The sequence below is a fragment of the Tripterygium wilfordii genome, chromosome 4, assembly GCF_013401445.1.
Source record: "Tripterygium wilfordii isolate XIE 37 chromosome 4, ASM1340144v1, whole genome shotgun sequence".
NCBI classification, from domain to species: Eukaryota; Viridiplantae; Streptophyta; class Magnoliopsida; order Celastrales; family Celastraceae; genus Tripterygium; species Tripterygium wilfordii.
The window spans coordinates 3,863,690-3,887,340 of record NC_052235.1 but is presented as its reverse complement, the minus strand read 5'-3'; the positions used below and the strand labels follow the sequence as shown (position 1 = coordinate 3,887,340).

General features: G+C 36.7%; 4 protein-coding genes across 4 annotated transcripts; 2 read left to right on the top strand and 2 right to left on the bottom strand.

The window, feature by feature from the left end:
- Nucleotides 1-208: 208 nt before the first annotated feature.
- Nucleotides 209-5,267, bottom strand: LOC119996383 (nucleolar and coiled-body phosphoprotein 1). Its single transcript, XM_038842983.1, has 7 exons — nucleotides 5,140-5,267; nucleotides 4,820-5,001; nucleotides 3,879-3,943; nucleotides 2,648-3,437; nucleotides 2,006-2,089; nucleotides 1,860-1,921; nucleotides 209-552 (listed from the first exon to the last, which is right to left on the bottom strand). Exons 2-7 carry the CDS (start codon nucleotides 4,970-4,972, stop codon nucleotides 447-449), a joined length of 1,260 nt encoding a protein of 419 aa, XP_038698911.1. The 5' UTR covers nucleotides 4,973-5,001; nucleotides 5,140-5,267; the 3' UTR covers nucleotides 209-446.
- A 91-nt stretch (nucleotides 5,268-5,358) lies between these two features.
- On the top strand, nucleotides 5,359-8,858 carry LOC119996385 (DNA replication complex GINS protein PSF2-like). The gene is made up of 9 exons (XM_038842985.1): nucleotides 5,359-5,510; nucleotides 5,761-5,940; nucleotides 6,021-6,095; nucleotides 6,198-6,312; nucleotides 6,973-7,069; nucleotides 7,151-7,181; nucleotides 7,273-7,362; nucleotides 8,053-8,205; nucleotides 8,501-8,858. Exons 2-9 carry the CDS (start codon nucleotides 5,893-5,895, stop codon nucleotides 8,519-8,521), a joined length of 630 nt encoding a protein of 209 aa, XP_038698913.1. The 5' UTR covers nucleotides 5,359-5,510; nucleotides 5,761-5,892; the 3' UTR covers nucleotides 8,522-8,858.
- A 405-nt stretch (nucleotides 8,859-9,263) lies between these two features.
- Nucleotides 9,264-19,672, top strand: LOC119996382 (biotin carboxylase 1, chloroplastic). Its single transcript, XM_038842981.1, has 17 exons — nucleotides 9,264-9,469; nucleotides 9,559-9,633; nucleotides 10,203-10,528; nucleotides 10,854-10,995; nucleotides 11,868-11,966; nucleotides 12,087-12,143; nucleotides 12,632-12,703; nucleotides 13,468-13,557; nucleotides 14,177-14,236; nucleotides 15,564-15,749; nucleotides 15,836-15,928; nucleotides 16,021-16,102; nucleotides 16,716-16,822; nucleotides 18,480-18,555; nucleotides 18,972-19,018; nucleotides 19,192-19,254; nucleotides 19,364-19,672. The coding sequence occupies exons 2-17, from the start codon at nucleotides 9,583-9,585 to the stop codon at nucleotides 19,409-19,411; spliced, it is 1,599 nt and encodes a 532-aa protein (XP_038698909.1). The 5' UTR covers nucleotides 9,264-9,469; nucleotides 9,559-9,582; the 3' UTR covers nucleotides 19,412-19,672.
- A 307-nt stretch (nucleotides 19,673-19,979) lies between these two features.
- LOC119996314 (FCS-Like Zinc finger 14-like) lies at nucleotides 19,980-22,690 on the bottom strand. The gene is made up of 2 exons (XM_038842901.1): nucleotides 22,072-22,690; nucleotides 19,980-20,424 (listed from the first exon to the last, which is right to left on the bottom strand). Exons 1-2 carry the CDS (start codon nucleotides 22,548-22,550, stop codon nucleotides 20,265-20,267), a joined length of 639 nt encoding a protein of 212 aa, XP_038698829.1. The 5' UTR covers nucleotides 22,551-22,690; the 3' UTR covers nucleotides 19,980-20,264.
- Nucleotides 22,691-23,651: the final 961 nt, after the last annotated feature.

Here is a 23,651-nt window from a genome sequence, read left to right as displayed (position 1 = left end):
TTGAGCTACCTCTTATCTTACTCACCAAGTTTTCTTTAAGGGTATCTTACATTCTTTACTCATCAAGTTAGTTGTGCTATAGGCTGGATGTGATGGTGGATTGTGATCCCCTGCACATTTCAAGTGTTCCCTCCCAGCCAGTGTGAACCCTCTTTTCAAACTAGGCCCAAGTTACCAAAAAAAATGGCCAATAAAAATATGGCAATCCAAAACAAAATAAAAAATTGAGATTATCAAGACAACGTAATAAGAGAAAAACTACACATCATGGAGCCATCTATTTCTTAAGTTACAAAAGATTTAGACAAAAACCCCCCACATCATTTGTGGCATAATAATCTCAACCCATCAAAAGAGAAAGAAAGTGTTTCCATGAACATATCAGATCCTCATCAACAACAAAAGACGGGAAAACAAGAGAGAGTATCGCGCAAGGGATTCTCCAATCACTCATCATCAGAAGCATCAAACTTTATTGAATGGGATTGCATATCAATTTGACCTCCTCTGTAGCTGCCACGCTTCTTCTTGGTCTTTTCATGTCGAAAACCCCTGATACAGAGTGAGGACATCGTTATTACAACAAAGGCAATGATTAAAGAACAAGCGATTTAATGGTGTTACTGCTTCTTATTCTAATTGTAGTTTCCTAAGATGAGTTTCACTAAATCATAAAATGCATATTCATCAATCCCCCCAAAAAGTAACACCAAAGAGCATGAAGGAAGGCAGTCTCATTCCTGGTGATTTGAAAACCGCGTACAACTCTCTCTATAGCTTCTTATTCTAATATTCTAAATCAAGATCTGGTCACATTAGACCCACCCTTACAGAGTAAATCCCAAATAATCGAAGAATATAAGTTTTAAAACAGCGATGCTCAAGGATTATTTATCCATCGTGTCTAAAGGCAAGGGAGTACCATTTGACATATTCATTAACAATGAAGGACTTCCCCTATAGTTTTTCATGAGGTATAGCATATAACTCATACCCCATTTGTTTACATGGGAGACCACAGCAACCACAGTTAGTAAGTCCTATATGCTCAAATAAAATAAATAAATGTATATGTTTATATATAATTTTTCAGACATCGCTCAATCTAGAATATCGGTCTTGGTGCAACAATGTTGGGCTATTACAACCTGATCATCACGATTCAAAACAGAAAAGCAACCTCTCAGTAACGCAGAAATAAGATTAAACAGACTTATCCTCCACAGATCGTATGCTCAAACTGGCTCTCCCATTTTCCACCTCTCAAAGTAACTGCCTTAGTGCCTTAGACTGTTTTTCCAGCTTCTTCTTCCACCAAAAACATCTAACATATAAAACAACACAATTTTTTCTTATTTTCTCCCTTTTTAAGTGTTCATTTCTCCTTGTAATCCTAGTAGTAGAGATGCTCCTGTTCTTTCCTCTTTATATTCCTTATCGACAAAAGTCTCAACAGAAAAAGTTTTGCTGTGGTAATTCTCAAGGAACAAAAATACACTATGGGCATTTATATTTCAGGGGCCAATCCAAATTGCAATTTCCAACAAGGTTCTACAATCCATTCAGAAACTCAGCTGATATGAGTAAAAAATGCAGGATTAAATGGTCACAATGGGATCTCAGCTATCAAAATGTTATATTGTTCCTGGGCCTCCTGGCAACCGACTTGTTTGATCAAATGGACTCAATTCTTAAATCAGACAAGAAGAACCAGCCAATTTTATCTTATTTTTTATAGGCATTATAACTACGTTCTTGGTTCATACTTGCAATAAAGATGGTTTTGATACAAAATGAAGACCTTTTTTCACTCATATCTCCAAGTTCTCTTGAAGATGGTGAAAATTCTGAGTACGTACCTTCCCTTAACTTGTCCAAGAATTTCTTGAGCCTTGGCACCATAGCCAGTCTCAGCACCATCCTGCAGAATGGTAACAAAAGTTAAAGAATTTATTTACATGAGGCGCAAGACAGTAACAGAAACAACCAAGAAGACTTATAAAACCTTAGCCCAGTACGAATTATCTTGCAGCCTCTCGTCCCGAAATACAACCTCATCAACGTTTACCCTTTGAAATGGCTTCTTTGCCTGTAAAAACAGTACTTGTAAATGCAAATTCTGGTGATAAATCTATATGGGTTTAGAACAAATCATATTGGGACATAATCAAGAAATAAAAGATATGGGTAAACAACTCCCGTACATAAGGCTCCCGCAGTGGACAGGGTCGGGGACAGACAATGTACGTAGACCTTACCTCCATATAATATGTGGAGAGGCTGTACCAAGTTAAGTTAAATTTGTCTTCAATTTCCAAATTTTGTACAAAATTTGGAAATCGGCCTAAATACATGCTGGATTTCCAAGGTTCAAATATGTATATGGTCAGTTTAAAGCAGTTTAGTTTAAAGCAGTTTTGCACAAACATCATCTAGGTTCAAGAATGCTTCATTATGAGATAACACATTGCATCTATGGATGGAAACTAATGGTGAGACATGGTTGCATACTTGCAAAAGCTATGGCAGGTCAAAACCTCTACTGACATTCTGAAAACCAAAGGAACTAGGTTTCAATTGAAGAACATGGTCCTACACGCTTCCACCAAAATAGATAAAGAGATAATGCATGTGTTTAGATCAATACCTCAACTGAACCATTCCGTTGCTTCTTTGCGGTTTTCTGCAGAGATTTATCTCCATTTCTCTTAAGGTCCATATTTTCCTGAGAAATGAGACCAAGCTGGCCATTTTCTCCGTTACTTACCCCACCAGCTTGTACATCAGTTCCCGTGGACCCTTCTATCTTTGTAGCTTTCCCATCTTCATCACGCACTTCTGAATCATCTGCCATTCTACGTTTTGGTTTTTCAGTAGGTATAGAATCCTCATCCTCATCAACAGATGCAGATCTTTTCCTTTTCCTGGAACCTTTGTTATCTTTGCAAGTCACATTATGTTCTGAAATTTTAATATCATCCTTTGCAGTCCCAGCAATCACATTGAAAATTGGTGAATCCTCTGACCTATCCACTTGCTTAGTCTCCTCATTCAGTTGTACTTTCTCAGTACCACGTTGCTCAACGCCATCAAGATCAGAAAGCTTAATTTTCTTTTTCTTCTTAGCCTTCGACGCATTCTCCACATCATCATCAGTTTCTCTCTTTTTCTCTGACAATACGTGTGTAGATTTTTCTTTTTGATCTTCCACATTACCATTTGGAGATTCTGAACTCAACTTGACTTTCTGCTTCTTCTTCTCCTTGCGTTTTTTATCTACTGATTCACACGCAGTGCCATTAGCCAACTCCTTTCTTACTTTATCACTGACATCCTTTTCTTCCCCAATAAAATCATAATTCTTGTCATTCTTCTCTTTCTTTTCAGGTTTCACATCTAATTCCGATGACCCAGTATTTGTTATCATCTCAGAATGACTAGAATCATTTTGAAAAGGGAAAGGAAAACATTTTAATAATATATATTAAAAAAACAATGCACTTGCTAGAAAAGAGTAAATCAGAATAATAACTGCACAAAGCAACATAATCAGAAGAGTCAACCTCTACATCACACAGACTTACTAAAAATTAAGGAAAATGGAAGCATCCATCATTATCAAAGATGTAAATAAGCCATGATTTCCATCTATATATATAATGTACTCCAACTATTGGTGGGCCTCCAGCATATATATTTCAAAAATATGCCGAATGCAAAGACAAGAGAGGGAAAGACAATGATGAATAGATCTTTTTTTTTTTACTTTATTAATCAAAATATTAGAAAAATCATGTATTGGATTCTACAATAAAAGATGCTTCATGGAACAAGTATTTGTAAAATGCCAATCATTTTGACATCAAAAATCCTCCTACCGTGTCTCCAAATACTTGCAGAACATCTCTTCCAAATTCAGTGAGGAACACCCAACCTCATCTTTCTGCAAAAGTCATGAGAAACATTAGCTGAGTAAATCATCACCCAAAAGTTCTACAAAGAAGAATGCCAAAGAACAAATGAACCAAATGAAGTTGAGAAGCACATCACTCCATCTTCAGAAATTAGTCAACAGCTCAGTGGGAATCTTTCACAAACCACAATTTGGTGATTGGACACGTTACACAGATTCATTAGAGAAATTCGACCCCTTTTTTTAGTGGTGTTACTTCTTCTAAATCTTGTTACGGAGTAAAATAAATACAAAAACGTTAGTCGTGTTACTTATTCCAAATCTTTCAATAGAAACAATTAAAAATATTCTTCAGTAATCATAAATCAGAATCATATTGAGTTTGGAGATGTTATCAGTTTTAAATGAGCCTATTATCATGCAGACAGCTATTACCAGAATGCAAAACTCTTCACAACCTAAAAGGGAATCCACCGATTAGTAGAAAATGTTTACGGCGAAACAAAATCACCAAATAACCATCTAAGGACTTATAACTCAGCGATGAGAACACCACCTATGCTAGGGCAGTGGCTACTCAAAGAGCCCTGGATATTTCCTTGTGAAAAAACTCAATAAACCACGAGTTCAGAACCTAAAATAATTAATCAATGACCATTTTCTACTTGTCTCTACTCTCTAACCCATCAAAATATAAAAACAAATCCAATCCACTGAAAATAATTTTCAATTATTCCACCCTAAGCTTCACAAGAAATTTCTTCACCAAACTTTTTGGACTCTATCATTACTCATCACACAATTATACCCCTTGACGTGGACAAGCACAACAGCTAAAATGCAAACAACAATATTAACTTGGCAGAACAAGCAGCATTCCTCTCAATGAAAACCCAGAATTTATACCTCAATCTTTGCTTCAGAAAGAAGCTTCTTCAGCGTTTTGGAGAACCCACTGCATTCTAAATATTGAGCAACTGAACGAAGTAGAAGCCCTTTCTGGTCTTCTTTTAAAGTATGAATCTTGTTATTTTCCCCCTTTTGGCTCCTTTTCGTCATTGCTAGCAACACTTGTCGAGGCTTGAATGCTAAAACGGCACGAAATCATCAGACAAAAACATGTCAAGTCCCTCCTCTTTTTTTTGTAATTTCCAATAAAATCCTTTGACACAGCAATGAAGTTTCTTTAGAAAAACAAATAGATAAAATTCAATTAATACGCGTACATGAATAACAGAGAAGTTGTAGAACAGTGCGCCAGCTGAAGCTGAGAAAGTGAGAAGCGTTCAGAGTAGGGTTTTCCAGGAGGACACAATATAGCAGCGAAATTACCAAAAAAAAGACTCCTCCCTTTTGTGGGCTGGGCTATGGCCTTTTATAAACCCAATACCCTAGTATTTGGGCCACACGTCTCACTCTTGATGTTGGGCCGGCGGAATATTTTGCTTTGGCTGTGGGGTTTCATCTGATGTCCAAGGTCTCTGAAGTTCAGTGCAGAAGTAGAGGAAACCATCCGATTTCGATTGTCCCATTGACGGGTACGGAGAAGGAGTTGCTTTGCTTTTCCACACCTGTTTTGGCTCTTGGGTGCAACCAGGTGCATAATCGAACGACCTTTCTACATCTCGGTGACAATGCAAATCAGTTTTTCTTATTTTGCACTTTCTAGCAACTCGGTTGGTTTTATGGTCGGTAGATTTGTCTGATAACAAATCACCCGGACTGCAGCGACCCTACCGGCGGCGCTCTTAGTGTCTTGAAATTATATATAAAAATATATATATTTATGGAACTTCTGTTTTCTATGCTTCAAAGGATATGTGATATTTCTATACTATTTATTTCAGGTACACCGGTATCGTAGAATTTCCGGAATTGCCGTATCCCCGTAACTGTATTATACCGTACCCGTCCATGTACCCATATCAGTGCTTTATAGACTAGTAGTTTACTGCAAAACAGATTCTTGATATCACTAGATGGCCGGTCAATCTGATACTCATGTATCTCTTTTTTCTCCCGAAGAGGTATTTTTTTTTTTTGGTGTTCCTGTACATGTTTGGCTTTGTGCAATTCTTAGGATTTGATTGAAGCTTGTACTGTCTAGATCGAGTTTATGGCGGAGGATGAATTGGTGGAGATCGTGCCCAATATGACAATGGATCCTCTTAATTTCATTTGTGTATGTTCAAAACTTCAAATTCTAGCAACCTCTTTTGGGTTCATATGGTTTGATTCGTTAGTTTATCTAATTTTGTATATTGTTCATCTGGTTGCATGATAGGGCACATTTGGTCCATTTATGCCACAAATAGCGACTCAAGTACCGCTATGGCTAGCCATGGCTTTGAAGAAGCGTGGGAAATGTTCAATTCGGCCTCCACAATGGATGTTGATTGGTGAGCTCTTTAGCGTGTAATGGTCACCTATGCATACATATGGTCACTTGTATGAGAATATGTTGGCTGGCTGTGAATGATATTTGGTCATGTAATTTGGAAAAGGCTAAAGCCGAGAAATGGGAATCCATCCCATCTTAAGAACTAGTTTTTTTCCTCTAAAGTAAAAATATGTGACATGCTATAGCTCTGCTTCTTAATTTGACACGTGGTGATTTTGCACTTTTACCTCAAGTAGTACAATTTCTGTATTCAAAGTTATGGTTCTATGTTCATTGTTTTCTGTGGGTCGTTGATTGACATAATAGAATATGCAATTGACTTATGCAGTCTCAATTCCAAATTCATGCACTGCGACAATTTTTGAAGTTTATTTCAAGTAATATATCTTGCCAATTTCTGTATTTAAAGTTATAGACTCATAGTTCTATGTTCATCTTTGTCTGTGCATCGTTGGTTGAAATAACAGAATATCCAATTGGCTTATGAAGTGCCTATTCTAAATTCTAAATTCCAAATTCTTCATGCATTATATTGTGACTATCGGGCTTGCTTTCTTTCTTTAGAATTTAAATTCAAATTTGTTCAGACTAACCCTGAGGAAATGATGAAGAAAGATAGTTCCTGGAAGTAATTATTATTTTCTGCTTTATGAACTAGATAATTTAACGCGAGCTTTGGAGGTTGAGCGAGATTCTCGCGGATTTCAGCCATTGCCATTCCATTACATGGAAATCTCAAAAATTCTATTTGACCAGTGAGTTTGAAGACTATTATTTTAGTATGTACTTCCACATTGGAGTATATTTCCTCTTAACTATAATTGTATTTATGGCAGCGCAAGCGATGACATTCGTGACATATACATGGTATGTTTGAAATTCCTTGGACCTTTTGGTTATATGTTTATACTTTTTGAAGAAATTTGAATGATTGATTTGTACGTTTATTTTGGCTTAGGTAAGGTCTCTTATTGAGGACATCAGGAATGTAAGGTTTCATAAAGTTGAGAGTGAAATGGAGAATTTTAGTGGTGCATATGCAGTGACGGTATGCTCTTCATTTCCCTTGTGAATTTATGTACCTGATATTTACGGAATTCAATATTTGCCCTCCATTGGGAATGATGAATTATAATATGAGCATAATTTGAAGCAAAGAGAGTTTTATTTCGTAAGTGATATGTCTTGATGCGGTTGATGAGAGATAAGGGGATTCCTATTCATCTGACCCAAGCAACATAATCTGCTACTTTAAAACCATTAAATATAATATTGACCTATATTCGTTTGATGTTGCAACATTATTGTTGAAACAGTTCTGAAATTTTGGAAGTTATTTTTTTAATTTTGTTTATGCCTTCGGTGGATGAGCTTTGGTCATATATCCTTGAAAAGTATAAGTGCTGCCAATTGCATCTGGCATACAGCTAGCTATAGATCTGGGGCTGGTTTAGTAGGGGTTGTAATTCTGTAATGTGTATACTTAGGCCACATTGAGAAACTGATTTTGGATATTTCTTTCTGGAAAGTGAATCTTATGGAACTATGCCAGATAAAATGCATCTCAAAGTAACGACATTGTAATAACTTATCAGAAATATATGTTTCATGAACTACAATCTACAGTTTGTATATGTGTGAGAGCCTGAGAGGAGAAGGAGAGTGAGACCCAGAGAGAGGTTGAGATTGAGGTTTTCCCTTTTCATACTCTTATCTGATTGCTTGAATTGAATTGCAGGGCACCAATTTATCTGCTATGGAAGTGAATATAGTCCGCACATTTGTTGGGCGAGCACTACAGGCATTCTATAAGCATGCTAATCAAGAATTGATGCCTGACATGGATAGAACGTCTGACAGACAGCCACAGACAGCTAATGATAGGCAGACAGTTAAGCTCTTTCTTCAACAAATTTTCCTATCTAGTGTTTGGCCTTTTAACTTTAATCCCTCTGAAGTAGAGGGAAACAATAGTACACTGATGACTATTTGTTACTGGATTGAATTTGAACAGCAATAATAAGTTCTGCAAAGCTCAGTAGCTCTTCATTCTTTAATTTTTTAGTTTTTTTTTTGAAAAAACTTGCAATTAAAACATATATAGAGAGTCTGTTATGCTAATACCGGAATAATATCACTTTGCTTAAATAGATTATCGTTCTTTAACTGATTGTTTTCTTTCACAGCGAACTTTAAGGCCAAGGTAGAAGTTCTCTCCCGAGTCCTGACCAATATTATGTCATCAGCTCTTCAATGCCACCTTCCTGATGCGAAAGGAAACGTTTACAAGTTGTCATAGAAGGTATCTTTGTTCTGAGTTGCCTGCCAAACGAGTGGTGGTTTGGTTGAACCCTGTGTTGTATGTTATTATACTACCTGGTTAATGTTTATTGTAAATCAATCGTGAATGTTTTTTAGTACAAGCAAATTTAACTGGTGGAGGAAGTCCTGGCAAATAGAAGGAGATGGTGTATAACGTTGCTTGTCCCAACACTTGGATGCCAGAATTTGTGGTTGGATTTGATGTTGGAGGGTCTTTCCACAGACGTATATCTTTATTTTACATCATTCTCTACAGGAATGGCTTTACTAGACTCATTTTCAAGCGTATGGCCTTTCCACTCAAAGTTCAATTTCAGAAAGATTAAACTAAATTATGGCATGATTTCAAAGAAAAAGTCACATGAAGATTATATGAAAAAAAAAAAAAAAAAGAACACGAAGACTGTAAAACTACTACCAAATTAAATTTCTTCAACGCACGCCGACCAAATTAAAATTTGTCACATCAATCGGAAACGTTCCAATCTGTTCCGGGCGGAGAGGGTGCTCCAAACGCGGCCTTAGGGTGGGGGCCATTCGATTGTATTGCTGACATGGCACGTTATTATTGGGTAGAGCACTAAACTTTGAGGGGAATAAAAAAAAAAAAACAGGGGAAAATGGTCAAGAAGAGGCAACAGAAGTCCCAACCATTCAGGCGGAGGATTCAATCAAGCCTCCCTCACTTCCCTCGTTTTCATCGAAGCTTTTCCTTGCTCTTCGTTTCTCTTCATAAACACCATCCACACACACAATCCAACTCCACCTCTCTCTCTCTCTCCCCGTCTCTCAAGATTTGGATCGAAGTTTCTGTCTTAGTTCGCCTTTAACAGGTAATCATATGTTATCTTCAGCTGTACTGGATCTGATTTTTGATTTTTCTTACAAGTATCAGCTAGTCTGACATGGGTTTTGTCGCTAGAGCTTCCCTCTTCCTACATTGACAATGGAGGCCTCCATGACTATGACTACATGCAAATCTATCACTTCTCCTCCGGTAAGTCCTCTACTACAATTCTATGGCTCTTGCTTGATTTCTATTTACTTTTTTTTTTCTGCTTTTGTTTCGGGATTGATATCTGGTCTTGAGTATCGCATTGTGTTTCATGTCTCTGGGTACTTAGTTTACTAGCGGATTGTCATGAACTCAAAGGGTTTTCTTTCGAAGGTATGGTATTTGCTGAATCACTGTGTTTCCCGACGCAGCTATTTGCTGATTCACACGAGAGTATGTTGAATGAAATGGGAAAATTGTCCTGAAGCCAGCATTTTCCATCTTTTCGTATGATTTAGCATGTTCAGAACGACAATCAATTATGACTTGCACATCATGTTTTGTCTGTCTTAGTTTAGGCTTTTATAAATTTCTTATGATAAAATGGTTAAACTCCAAAAGTTATTGCCATTGTTCTGTTCTTGTGCAGAAGAGTTCGACCCTTTGTGAAATAGCCTCCCTATATTTTTAATTTAATTGGTTGAAGGCCAGTGTGATAGACTGTGGTCGTTTCCCTATTAGTGTTATCAATTCAGCCTTCCCTCTAATATATATAATTTCTCAAATAATAGGATCTTTTTATTGGGAGAACTAGAGGAATCAAGAGTTCCCAATGTAGCTTTTTGGCCGGAAGCAATGTAAACTTGCCAAGACAAAGAGCTCAGACTGCGCAAGTTAGTCGTAAGTCTAAGAAGAATGGTGGAGCTCTTAGTACTGTATGTCGTGCTGATAAAATTCTGGTGGCAAATAGAGGAGAAATTGCTGTTCGTGTTATTCGAACTGCGCATGAGATGGGGATACCTTGTGTTGCTGTTTACTCGACAATCGACAAGGATGCACTTCATGTGAAATTGGCTGATGAATCAGTTTGCATAGGAGAAGCACCAAGCAGTCAATCGTAAGTCATCATATTTTGATTTCCTCAATAAGCACTTATTGGAAATTTGGAATCAAGATATCTTATTTTTCATTGCATCATCAACAGGAAATGTATGATCAAGATAGTCCTACTTTTTTTTCCATCCCTTTTGAGGTTCCATAACTAATCTTGAATATTAAAACGACAATCATAATCAAAATATCAGTTTTTTGAAGGGAAAAATATTTCACCTATATGTGAGCTTGAGGTTATATCAAATCATAGGCCAACTATAACATGCTGCATCATTATGTCGTAATCCGTTGTATACTTTTTGGATTTACGTATATGACTAATTCTGCAGGTATTTAGTAATCCCAAATGTTCTATCTGCTGCTGTCAGCCGTGGATGTACCATGTTGCATCCTGGATACGGTTTCCTGGCTGAAAATGCTGTTTTTGTTGAAATGTGCAAAGAGCATGGAATTAACTTTATTGGACCAAATGTAAGTACTAAAAATCAAGTAAAATTTTCTGATTTAAGAGTATGCAAAACTTAAAAAGTCTTTTATAAATACATCTTTATCTTTTCTGAATGGAGTGACTTAATGCCTCAACCTTCTTAAACTTATGCTAGTTGAGCTAGAGGCTAAGTTGTCCTTTTTTCGAAATCATAGAAGCTGTGCATGAGAATGTAGACATATGAATTGGGTAGACAGGGTGAGGAAAGTTTGTAAATCTCAAGTTTGGGCTTTCGTTAGCTCTCTGGCGACCAAGAATTTTAATAGCGATTACAGTGGAATATTTAGACATATGAATTGTGCCCTATGTTGTTCATTTTCCTTTTCCGAGGTAACTAAATGGACTCATGCATAACACCGAACTTAACATAATATTTACTAAATGGAGTCATGCTTTATTTTTTTTAAATTATTACACCAATATTACGTATATCAGTAAACTGATTAATCCCACTAGTTTCTGTAGAGAGGGAGATAAATATCTCCAAGAAGTTGCATCTCATACAAGTTTGTTTTTGTTCTTAGCATCTGTAATTTTTTTTTATGCAATTAAGAAAAAGTGGGATGCTTAGATGGTTAAGAGGAGAGACCTGCTCATGGAAGATCTTCTCACTTGTTTACTGATGCCCTCAAAAACCTCCCACTATAAAATGTGTTTTCTCGTAACCCTCTATTTATCTTGTAAAACTGTGTTTTGAGCCGACTCCAATCTTTTGGGGTTAGGGCTTTGATGATGATTATGGAAAGTTTCTATAGTTCAAATTGATTATTAAACTATTAACAAAGATTCAGGGTTACAGTTGATCCTCATTTCCTGAATTTGCAACAAATGTTTGATTTCTTGGTCACATTTACAGCCTGACAGCATCCGTGTTATGGGTGACAAATCAACTGCAAGAGAAACAATGAAAAATGCAGGTGTTCCAACTGTTCCAGGAAGTGATGGATTGTTACAGGTATTACATTCTCCAGTAATTTTGTGATTTTTATTTTTACAAATGCAGGATAGGAAGAGTTGCAAGGACAATTTTGCTTCTTTTTTTTGGTTTACTTCCTCACATAAATTCTTATTGCAGAGCACAGAGGAAGGAATCAGACTAGCCAACAATATTGGTTTTCCTGTGATGATCAAGGTATATTGTTTCACCCCTTAACATGAGTATGCTGGCTTGTTGTAACTATATAATCTGCCCATGCATGCCCTTTTCTACTTTTAATGCTAACAAGAGTAGCATTCATAATTCTTAGGTTCCTCTTATCACATGTGGAAAAGGCTCATATGAGTTCGCTCAAACATTGAGCAGCATGTGGTCTGGTGGAAGGATTTCTTTTCTTAATATCATTTGGTGGAATGAGAAGTGTATAATTTTATTTGATGATTTTTGGAATTATGTCTTTGATGATGCTGTATTTCTATATTTTTTATTCCTGATGGGATGCAATGGAAGTTGATAATATTAATGTGAAATCCTTGTATTGCATTGATGCAGCTATTCTGAATTGCCAATGATCTTTCTCTTTATGCTTCTTTTTTGTACAATCAAATGAAGCTTTAATTATAATTTTGATCCATTAACTGTGTTCAAGTATTTGCTTCTGACAAACGGTTCATGGATTTTAGGCAACAGCTGGTGGTGGAGGTCGTGGAATGCGTCTTGCTAAGGAACCTGACGAGTTTGTGAAGTTGCTACAGGTATTAACTCAAGTGCATTATGCTAATTATAGAAGATGTGTTCTTTTATGGTTTTTTCTTCCATTTTATGTAATTCTTGTTCATCATGTCTTCGAGGATAACCATCCCCTGGTGCTCAAAGTTCGGAAATTCTTCCCTGAATCCTGATTGTGGTTTCTTAATGTTCTGTTTTCCCATTGTGCTAGTTGAAAAACTTGATCTTAAGGGGAAAATATCCTGTTTCTTATTTTACTCCTGTCTCCATTTTTTGAATGGGAATGAAATAACAGTACCAAGAAAGTACCAGAAATTTACTAGTGCTGTATGAGATACTGAACAGGCTCCTTAAAATTACAATCTCTCTCCATTAACCAATCATTTCTCTCCTATTGTTATAATTCTTTTGTGAGAATTTAAGTTTTGAGTGAAATCACCTTTTTCCGTGGTGACGATGCCACTATAGTGTGCATGTCTTTAGCTCGCATTTTTCTTCATGCTGTTGTTGTGATTTACAGTAACGTAATGAATGAATGTTTCTTGCTTGCCCTCCTCAACTCAATAACAAAAAAAGTTCAGGGCCTGCCAAAGTGCCTAAAAGATTGGTTATATTGTGGAAATGTTGCAATTCTTCTATTTAATATTTTGATTAGACAATTTTTTGATTTCATCAACTTTTTGATGAGCTTTATTTTCTTTGTAATGATTTTTAAATTTAATTTCCTGTCAAGTTTAAATCTGGAGGAATTGTACTAGTAATCACGTCATCGGCTTTATATGTTTTACAGCAAGCTAAGAGTGAGGCTGCTGCTGCATTTGGCAATGATGGAGTGTATTTGGAGAAATACATCCAAAATCCGAGGCACATTGAATTCCAGGTACTTGCTATGTCTAGATTATTATTTGAAACCCATGGCTCAGTAGGAAGCTTTTTCGAGTATGTAATGTGGGGTAGCTTGGAAAAGTTCATTCATGAGGAATATAAATCCAACATATTAAAAATTCTCAGTATTCATTGATTTTTGATCTATGAGCTTATGAGGTCGAAAAATGATCTTATTGACCATTGGAACACACTAGCAGCAACCTAAATGGTTATGTCTGATCCTGTGGTAACATGTGTCCTCAGTATGTAACACAATAAATCTTTCTCCACCTTATGAAAGGGTTTCTAGTGAGGGATGTTCACCATATCTGCTTTGTTGACATGGTAGCTCCCAAGTCAGGATGCCATGGACATTTGGAAAAACCCACATCATGTTTAAAAAACGAGCAAGTGAAAAGGAGTTGGTATGTCTGTATTTTTTGGGGGGGGGGGGGAGACCTTGTAGTGCCTAACTCATGGAAGCATAGCACTCATGGCGGTATTGTCCACATGAACTGCTAACAAAAGATTCCTTGGGGAATTTAACTTTACAAATTTTTATTATACTTTATTAACTATTTGAGCCCATAATGTAATTATTATTTTCCCCTGGATGCCATATGATGTTACAGGTTCTTGCTGATAAATATGGTAATGTTGTCCACTTTGGTGAGCGTGACTGCAGTATCCAGGTACTCTTAATGATTTCCGCATGCTGTTTGACCTGTTTCCTTTGTGTTGCATCTCGTAAATGTAAATCCTAAAGATAGTTAAATGGTACCATGGATTTTTTTTTTTTTTGATAGATAATGTTATTTTTTGTTACATTTGTTTTTTTGGCTTGAGGTAGGATTCAAACCTTCAACTTGTTCAATATCCTAAGGAGTAGCTACCACCATGGAAAGGGTTTAACTTGCTTCTTTTTTGAATCTTAAAAACCACATGGCTGGTAGATTCTTAGCGACTTTGATGCTTCAAATAAGAAACTAGAGCATTTAATCCCTACTCATTTTGCATGTTGTGAGTGGTTTTGAAGCCAAGTGATGGTACTACTACTCAAATACCCAAAAAAATTTCGATGGATCCCATGGGGTTTTGGCCTACTCAAATAGGTATAATTACATTTGCAAGCATAGTTTAAACTTGAGATAGATTGGAAGAGTAGCTCTGGTGGTAGCTTTTAGCAAGCATTGTTTAAACTTGAGATACGAGTGGAAGAGTAGCTCTGGTGGTAACTTATTATCATTGTTAAGTAAATTCTCCCTGTAGGGTCTTAGCTTCAACTAGTCACCTCGGGGAGCATGTCTCTCTAAAGCAAAAAGTAACTGGTTGTCAATTACCAAGTTCTGGTTCTTAAGACAGAGCAGCAATCTATTCGAAAATCTTAGTTTTGCATTCAAAAAAAGAAAGCTGAAACTTGAAAGCAAAGGGCCAAAGTGAAATGATATCGTTAGAATTATTTTTTCCTATGAAATTACAGCAATCGATGGAGTCATTAAATTATTAAAAGATTATGTTGTGCCCTCCGCACTTTTTGGTGCTGTCTCACAATTTGTCTAGGAAAAAGATGTCCATCAGTAAACCAAAAGCAATGGTGATGTGAAATCATTCATGTTTGCATGTGCAGATGTGCTACAAATATTATTGGTTTTTGGTTAGCTTGAAGTGCAGAGTGGAACTGTGCACTTTTTGCTAATTTTAATAATTATTTTTTTTTTCTCTTAATTGAAAAGAACAAGACTATGCCTAAATTTCTTTAATTCTCCTCGTGGATGGACACTGCACATTGTCAAGTGTTAAACTTATGTGTGTATTTTTACTGTGTTAAAGTTTGGTTCGGTGCAGAAATGTAATGCTGCCGTCCATGTTTCACATATTTTAGCGCAATAGAGAAATGAGTTAAGGTTTTTGAAATATTGGAAGCGTGGTCTTTTTCTGCGATCTTTATGTTTCATGTGTTAACAGACTACCTAGAATATTCAATTAATGGACTCTGAGGAACATGAGTTTTTTATACAGAGACGTAACCAAAAGTTGCTGGAAGAGGCACCCTCTCCTGCATTGACACCAGAGTTGCGGAAAGCCATGGGTGATGCGGCAGTTGCGGCAGCAGCATCTATTGGATACATTGGTGTCGGAACAGTTGAATTCCTTTTGGATGAGAGGGGTTCCTTTTACTTTATGGAAATGAACACTCGAATCCAGGTCATATGAAGTTATTGTAAAACATGTCTTCTTGCTGATTACTTGTGCGTTATCTGAAAAGATGTTTTACTTTTTGATAAATCCAGGTTGAACATCCTGTGACAGAAATGATTTCCTCTGTCGATTTGATTGAGGAACAAATTCGAGTTGCAATGGGTGAGAAACTCCGCTACAAGCAGGTTAGGAGAAACCTCTTTTTTTTTTTAAGGATTCAGGTCCTGGGCTTAAATTCAATAGTTTGTATGAACTCTTGCTGGGTTCTGCTCTATAGGAAGATATTACCCTCAGAGGACACTCCATCGAATGTCGTATTAACGCGGAAGATGCTTTCAAAGGATTTCGACCAGGGCCAGGTTTGCCCATATATGTCATGAGATGCTTTCGTTGTGTGCGCTTACTTCTGTGAATGATATCTATTTGTCGTTTTCGTGCATGCGCCCAGTATCATTTCGATATTATTTTCTCTCCATTTTGGGTTTTCTATATGTAAGTGCATCCAAATCAAACCTTGCAATAAAATCACGGGTTTGTGTCCTTAATTGAAATTTCCCTCATCTTTCCATATTAGAAAACAGTGAATCCCTAGGGACACATACCTATGGTGCTGTGATTGTTTGCATTTTCAATTTCATTTTTAGATTTATGGCTTGCACATCACATGAACTGTCTTTGTTATAATTATTTTTTATTCTATTTTAAAAAAAAAAAACCTCTCGTGCACAAGCCTTCCCCATTGGATGGGGTCCGGGACATGCAGGATGTACGGAGACCTTACCCCCACATAATGTGGAGAGGCTGTTCCCACATAATTCTCTTATAGTTCAATTAAAATGTTGTATCATTCATTGTCCACTTGTTTACTGTGGAAGAGATTTTTTTTTGTCTGGGCAGAAAAGTTAAATGTGAAAATTAGGGAGGAGGATAAATTTATTTGAACCTAACTCACTTCTTCATTTTAAATAACAGGGAGAATAACCTCGTACTTGCCCTCTGGTGGTCCATTTGTTAGAATGGATAGCCATGTTTATCCTGATTACGTGGTTCCTCCAAGCTATGATTCTCTTCTTGGAAAGGTTTGTTAATGCTTGGAATTCTTCATATTGATCATATTGCTTAAACTATGTATGGGAAATTTATGTCATTAAATGTTGCATGTTGGTTGGTAAGTGGGTGTCCCTCAATGTGTTGCTGATGGCATGTGTGCTGTTCATTTAGTTTGAACTTGTTTTTGGTTTGCATTCTACTTGCGATCATTATTGTTCAAAAGTCAGATCTGCATATTTTTTGTGGTGTAAATAGGAGCTTCTTTGCTCACTGACGAAGTATAGGCCTTGTTTAATTTCTTATGAGGCCATACATTACCTTGAATGGGGACTGTCTCCATGGACAGGTCTTAACAATTGTTGTGGTCATGTTGAGAATCATTATTATATCTACTATATTTTCTGCAATAGTTAACAGTAATTTCGGGCTGTGAACAACGGACTCATTTGAGCATGCTGATGAACAAAGGAAAATAATGAGCAATCAAACAATAGAAGAAAATATAGTAGATATATACGTTACCTTGAATGGGGACTGTATCCTTTTTTTCTTCTTGATTGCAAAAGATGTGTTTTATTCACAAGGGGTTGCCACCCAAGCAGATTAAGGGGATGCTAAATTGATAGCATTTTTAGATTATAAACACTAGACCTGCAATGACAAAAGGGCCAAATAAGCGTTATAGCAAACTCTATTACGTTTTGAATGAGGGTTCTTTGTCTTCTAAGAAACTATCGTTCCTCGCCTTCCAAATCAACCAATAAGTTAGTAGTGGCCTCAAAATCAACCAATTAGTAGTGCCTCATCTCTATATTAAACAGAAGGTTCACTCTTTCTCTTCTTCTTCCGTGTTCATCATAGCCCTAGAGATGCCTGAGTTTTCAAACCACTTCCAGAAGCCTTATAGACCAACTGCAATGAAGAATAAAATGATTGGCATATTCAATTCACTAAAAACCTACATCTTCTACAAAGATTTTTGGTCATTAGGATCTGTCCGAAAATAGCTTTCACAATGAGGAAGGCTATACTTTTGGGCAGTTCTGGCATCCCAGGGAAAGTGTTCTTGCATTGATGGTTGTGCTAATTATTTCATTATAGTAAGACTGAACAGTGAATACGAAATCCTTTGTTGTTTTGAAGTGACATTATCTACCCTTTCTAGGTTCAAAGAGACACCATAAACTTGAGCATTTAAAGCTCCCCATTCGAAGCATTTCTGACTGACGATTATAAGAGACTGTTGTTTGAATGGTGGAAGAGTTCACTAACCTTTGCATCTTTTGCAATTGCGATTTTAAATAGCCCCAGAAACTGGGATTTTTAGGGAGAGTTTCCAATCCACATTCCACAATCTTATTGACTATCCTCTTCTTACCTTGAATAAGTGTAGGAAAGCTGTCTTTCCCAACCCAGTTGTAAGGATTTCCATGTTCCCACTCTGTAGAATTATCTCTTCCATGCAAAGAGAGTGGCACCATCTAGTATTTAGTTGTTAGTATCTGCCATGGCTTTATGCGTGTAGGTACATGAACACTAGCTTATGCACCAAATTTTAATTTTGTCTCGCATTGGCAGTTAATAAATGATAGTTGCATGTCTTTGTTAAGTTGATCTGTTCGATTTGTCTATATTGGATAGTTTTGGCTGTGAGACAACCTTCTAATGAACTTTGAAAATTTTTAGCTTATTGTATGGGCTCCAACAAGAGAGAAGGCAATTGAGCGCATGAAAAGAGCTCTTGACGACACTATCATCACAGGTAAGTCTATCCACCTTCTTCTGGCATCTATCTCTTTCTTGTTCTCTCTCTCTTTTCTTAATTACCCCTTGAAGTCATGGCTAGGCTTTCACTTAATGCACATGAAGGATTTGTGGCATTTTAATTCATAAACACTTGGCATTCACAGAGGTAGTTCATTGTAAAGAATTAAGAAATCTTCAATTAGAAGATTCGAGGAAGTATGCATCTGTTGCCTGTAATAATTTAGGAGTTAGCTTTCCACACATAAAGGTTCACATGACTCTTTTTGTTGAGTTGGGGATTATTAATTCACGATGTTTGTACCAGAGATCAATAGCTGAATTCACAGTGACTTGAGTCCATTTGCTTTGTGCTTTATGTGTGTTGTCTTCCTCAGCTAATACTATCCCTTGTCATTTCTCTTCCGTTTTCAGGGGTTCCTACAACCATTGATTATCATAAACTTATTCTCGACATTGAGGTAGGGAAAATCACCATCTGCTTATGTGATTTCTCTCCATTCCTCTCTCTATTTCTGTCTCGGAATATTGCCAATTGAGATTGGATTGCCTCTTTCCGCTTCTCTGGTGTGAACTTTGAAGTTGCTTATCTATCTGATTGTCTCAATTTTTATTTATTTATTTTGGGTTACAGGACTTCAGAAATGGGAAGGTTGATACTGCTTTCATTCCAAAGCATGAGCAGGAGTTGGCAGCGGTAAAAAACTTTATTGCTTTCCTTCTTTCGTTCTTTAACTATCACGTAGTCTCTTAAATTTGCAAGACATGATTAGGAACTAACCCCCGTTTCGTTGGTGTCATTGCAGCCCCAGAAGCTGGTGCCGGTGAAAGAATTGGGAAATGGAACTGCTTAGATATCACTCTGAAGAGTCGGATGCTGAAAAGGCCAGAGTTCTTTTTTCCTGCGAATCTGTTGTTGGCTTACCTCAATCGCTCTCTCCATAGTTCACTCCCAATGTATTGACTTGGTTTAGAATATTTCTGTTTCATGCACATTTGGATTGTCTAAAAATTTTGTGGATTGCCAGTATTTCGTTTTTCTGAAAACCATAAACAGTATAATCCAAGCCTAACCTGATCCAAATTAAGAATCATGTTCATTTGGTTTTTCTTTCTTTCTGAAAACTGTTAGCAATCTCATAGGGTATTAAGAATAATTTGTTCATAGCATCGATCACTCACTCCTACAACAGGAATGATTGTTTTCATGGTGGTGCCCTTTTGTAATGGTCTGCTGCAACCACAACAATTTGGGGGAAGGAACGTGAATCAAAGCAGGCAGACAATCATCCGACCATGCTTCCATTCTCTGAACAGAATAATCCACCATATCCTTAAAACCAACACAACTAGACAATCAATGGCATCCTAACGAAGAACCACCAACAGAGTGTTACCATCTATCAAAGCAGACTCAAGAAATTATGTGCACCAGCTAATCCCAATTATCAAAAATATATGGCTTATACCGATAATGATTATTATAATGGAACCACAAATTTTCTTCTCTCTGGGTTTAAACAAGTGCCAGAGATCAGCAAAAAGACACTTTCCTGCAAAAACAAGGCATTTTCTTGTACTCTCGAGGTATAGATATTATATCCTCAAACACTCTCACGACTCAAAGTATATCTCCCATCCCTTTCGTTGGCAGCGTCATTTATTTACTCGAATATATTTTTTTTCTATTTATTTATATCCAAGTTGCTATGCAGCGGCAACCCCATTGAAAAAAACCTGTGGTGAGGAGCAGGGGGACATGGAGTAATCAATCGCTGTCCTAGCTTCAGAACCACATTTCTCTTTGTGATCATCGCTTCTTATATGTTTGTCTCGACACTCTAGACTGCAAAATGCTTTCTCTCCCCTGCAAACAAGGGTCCATTTGAGTTTATCAGTGATAATTGATGAAAAAGGAGATTTTATTTCCAATACTATCTATCTCCATGTTTCATTTGACTATCTCATCAAAACTTTCCCAAAAGAATAGACACCACATGGGGAAGCAAACAAAAATTATTCTCTCACTATCACCCCACAACAAAACAAAAAAGGCAAAAAGAAAAGCCAAATGCATCACATAAGACCCAAAAGAAAGGTCCCAATTTTAAGTTGACGGGAGATTATTTGCTTGTCAATACAGAAGATGATGATCTATATTCATACAGAATAATCGACCTTTTGACTGCAAATCTAACATGGGAATTATGTTTGGAAAGAAAGATGCATTGGTTATGAATCCGCTGAATCATGTCATATTAATTTCTACAAAAACATATGAGCACCCATCTTACTCCAAAGGGAACTCAAACACCTTATAGAAAAAGCTCATTGCTAATAAATTAGACGATAGAACATTTGAGCATAATTTGTCACAAAACTGATTAATGGGATAATTGAAATCACAAGCAGCTTGCACTTATTGGATGCATAGAATAGGGATCTACACCCTTAATCTTAAGAAGATAGCTACAAGGACAAAAACTTCTGTTTTACTGTTGATATTTTATGTTAAAGTTGATCTGTTCACAACCCACTGTCAGCCCCAATTCAAGACACAGATTCTTCCTCAAAATGAGGAGAGACACATCTGCAAATAACAACTTGTATACAGGATGAGGATACTAGTTTAGCAAGAAAATATAAATTTAGGACTGCAACTCCAAAAAAACTGCATAAACTAACTACCGCATGGCATGGACTCAGTGCTACGAGTCAGATTCGTAGATCGATAACTCTGTCCTGCATCAGATTCATGAACTCAAGATCACTAGAAGACTACAAAACTCAATGAAAAAGCATAGACCTGAACCAATCAGTCAACCTTTTTATCTATTTGCATAATCTTACAGAAAGGAAATCCTACATTTCGGACTTGATTGGATATAAATGTATAGCTCTCTGGTTCACTGTACAGGGGGAAAAAACAAAACCTAGAAATCTTTTACACGGTGTTTTTGGGGCACGTAGAAATGTAGAATCCATATTTAAAGAACAATTGAAACATGCAGCCAGAAGTTAAGTTGGGCACACATGTTTCTTATTAATCACTGAAATTGGGACCATAGATTGCTGGGGAGGGCAATCACTTGAAAGGGAGAGGACTGAGGACCCAAAATCATTTGAGTATGAAAGGATACACAAGAACATAATGAGAAAGGTTTGTCAAGTAAAAAAAAGGAACAATAATTTATACTCCAGAAAGACAAGACTCTAAATACAGAATCAACTGATGAAGTAAAAGAACTCGTGGAAGCTACTTTAACCATAGCCTGCCAAGAGTCAAATCACCACCGAAGGAACTACCTAAAAATCCATCACTCAGAAACTTACCCCATACAATTTCCACAGCAAGAGCAACTGTTATATCACAATCAACCTCCAAACGAACCCAAATTTCCAAATGAAAGTATGAAACAACATCAAATTATAAAGAACTAACCCAGAATACAAAGCATGATAAAAAAATTTCAAAGATTGACAAGCATTTAAAAGTTTATGGTTGATTAGGTACCTGTACATGAAGATATCGAGCCCACGAAGCTTTTTGTTGCAAAGAGAGCACGAGTTCAAGAAATCAGAAGCCCAAAACTCCCGTCTCTTCTCTACATCACCAGCAATGTCCATCACCACGCAAGACGAAGCACTGTCATCAAAGTAGACCCGCTTCTTATTCTCCAAATGCGAAATGACGCAAGTGTAGTTCTCCTCATCTCCCTCATCAACATAACCCCTCTCAAGATTCAACAGCGACAACCCACCTCTGAAATTCGCGGCAGGTTTAGCCGCCAACACAATAGGAATCGGACTTGATCGTCCAGAAGGAATGTCGTCATCCTGATAGATGGCGTCGCTCGAATCGGACATAGCAGCGACGATACCCAGGCCAACGACGCCGTCTTGGAAGTTCCTGGGCGATTTAGTTGACATAGTGAAGGAGTTAGAGAGAGTGGTGAAGAGGGAGAGACTCATTTGGGATTTCTTTTTCTCCATTTTCGAAGTGAAATCACAAACCGAGTCTCTCAGATTCTTCAAATTCTCACTCAGAAAAATACCATACAATAAATTGAGCGTGAGAGAGTGAGACGTTTTCACTCTATTTCGGTGAAAGAGACGTGGATTCTTTTGTATGGAAGATTTTATTGAATTTACTGGAAGAGCGAGCGGCTCAAAAAAACTATTTCCTATAATTATAATTAGGGTATTGATACTAACACATCCCAGCCATTAGTTTGCGTGATAAGATTGGTGTTGAGGGTTAGGATCTCCCTACCTGGTTTTAAAAAATATATATTATATAGTAATTAATAACAATGGATTTTATGAATAGTGGGCTTTCATAATGACCCTTTTATTGCTCTTGATAAGCCTCGATAACCTTAACCTCTAACAACTTTAAACGTCGTTTTCTTTCCTTTCTCTAACTCTCTCCTACATGAGCGTGATTTCATTTGCGACCTCTCGAATGGTTTTGGTTTTCTTTAATGTCCGAATGTATATATTTGTTTTGACATTGTGATTTCGTCTGCGACCTACGAGTGTATCATTGCTTCTTTCTTTGTCTCCGGGTAGCCCATTAAACTATCATCCTTTTCTAAAAATACATTTATTTCTACTCATTAACCCCTTAAATTTTTGAAATTTTTTTACACATTATATATAATTTATATATTACAAAAAATATGTTTTAATAACGGTATAATATGTATTGTTAATATAAAATTATAATTATTAGTTGATAGACACTCATACAAGATATCAAATTTTCATAATAATTATATAATATATATGGTTAATAGCTCTAAAAAAATTTCTACGGCACAACCGCCAAACTCTCGTCAAACCTTTGGCTTCTCCTGACTCGACCACTAATCAAGCCCCACGATATATTTTATAGATCCGCCACGCCTTTGAGATAATCATCCTAACACTTACTCATACTAATACCTGAAAATTTTAAGATGGATTACAAAATATAATTAGATCTCATTATGCATATTTGACGGTAGTTTCTCATTAAAAAATAAGCATTAAATTAAAGCTAAATACCGAAAGGATTTACTATGAATGACTATCATGATAATAAAAGACCGA

What these genes read in the sequence shown, in the direction of transcription:
- LOC119996383 (XM_038842983.1), bottom strand. Translation starts at nt 4,972, where the DNA reads ATGACGAAAAGGAGCCAAAAGGGGGAAAATAACAAGATTCATACTTTA. An exon ending in TTTCTGAAGCAAAGATTGAG is followed by an intron (nt 3,944 to 4,819) that starts GTATAAATTCTG and finishes TGACTTTTGCAG; the next exon opens with AAAGATGAGGTTGGGTGTTC. An exon ending in TGCAAGTATTTGGAGACACG is followed by an intron (nt 3,438 to 3,878) that starts GTAGGAGGATTT and finishes AAATGATTCTAG; the next exon opens with TCATTCTGAGATGATAACAA.
- LOC119996385 (XM_038842985.1), top strand. Translation starts at nt 5,893, where the DNA reads ATGGCCGGTCAATCTGATACTCATGTATCTCTTTTTTCTCCCGAAGAG. An exon ending in GTGGTGCATATGCAGTGACG is followed by an intron (nt 7,363 to 8,052) that starts GTATGCTCTTCA and finishes ATTGAATTGCAG; the next exon opens with GGCACCAATTTATCTGCTAT. An exon ending in CAGCTAATGATAGGCAGACA is followed by an intron (nt 8,206 to 8,500) that starts GTTAAGCTCTTT and finishes TTTCTTTCACAG; the next exon opens with CGAACTTTAAGGCCAAGGTA.
- LOC119996382 (XM_038842981.1), top strand. Translation starts at nt 9,583, where the DNA reads ATGGAGGCCTCCATGACTATGACTACATGCAAATCTATCACTTCTCCT. An exon ending in AATCTATCACTTCTCCTCCG is followed by an intron (nt 9,634 to 10,202) that starts GTAAGTCCTCTA and finishes CTCAAATAATAG; the next exon opens with GATCTTTTTATTGGGAGAAC. An exon ending in ATGAGCAGGAGTTGGCAGCG is followed by an intron (nt 19,255 to 19,363) that starts GTAAAAAACTTT and finishes GTGTCATTGCAG; the next exon opens with CCCCAGAAGCTGGTGCCGGT.
- LOC119996314 (XM_038842901.1), bottom strand. Translation starts at nt 22,550, where the DNA reads ATGGAGAAAAAGAAATCCCAAATGAGTCTCTCCCTCTTCACCACTCTC. An exon ending in CTCGATATCTTCATGTACAG is followed by an intron (nt 20,425 to 22,071) that starts GTACCTAATCAA and finishes CCTTGTTTGCAG; the next exon opens with GGGAGAGAAAGCATTTTGCA.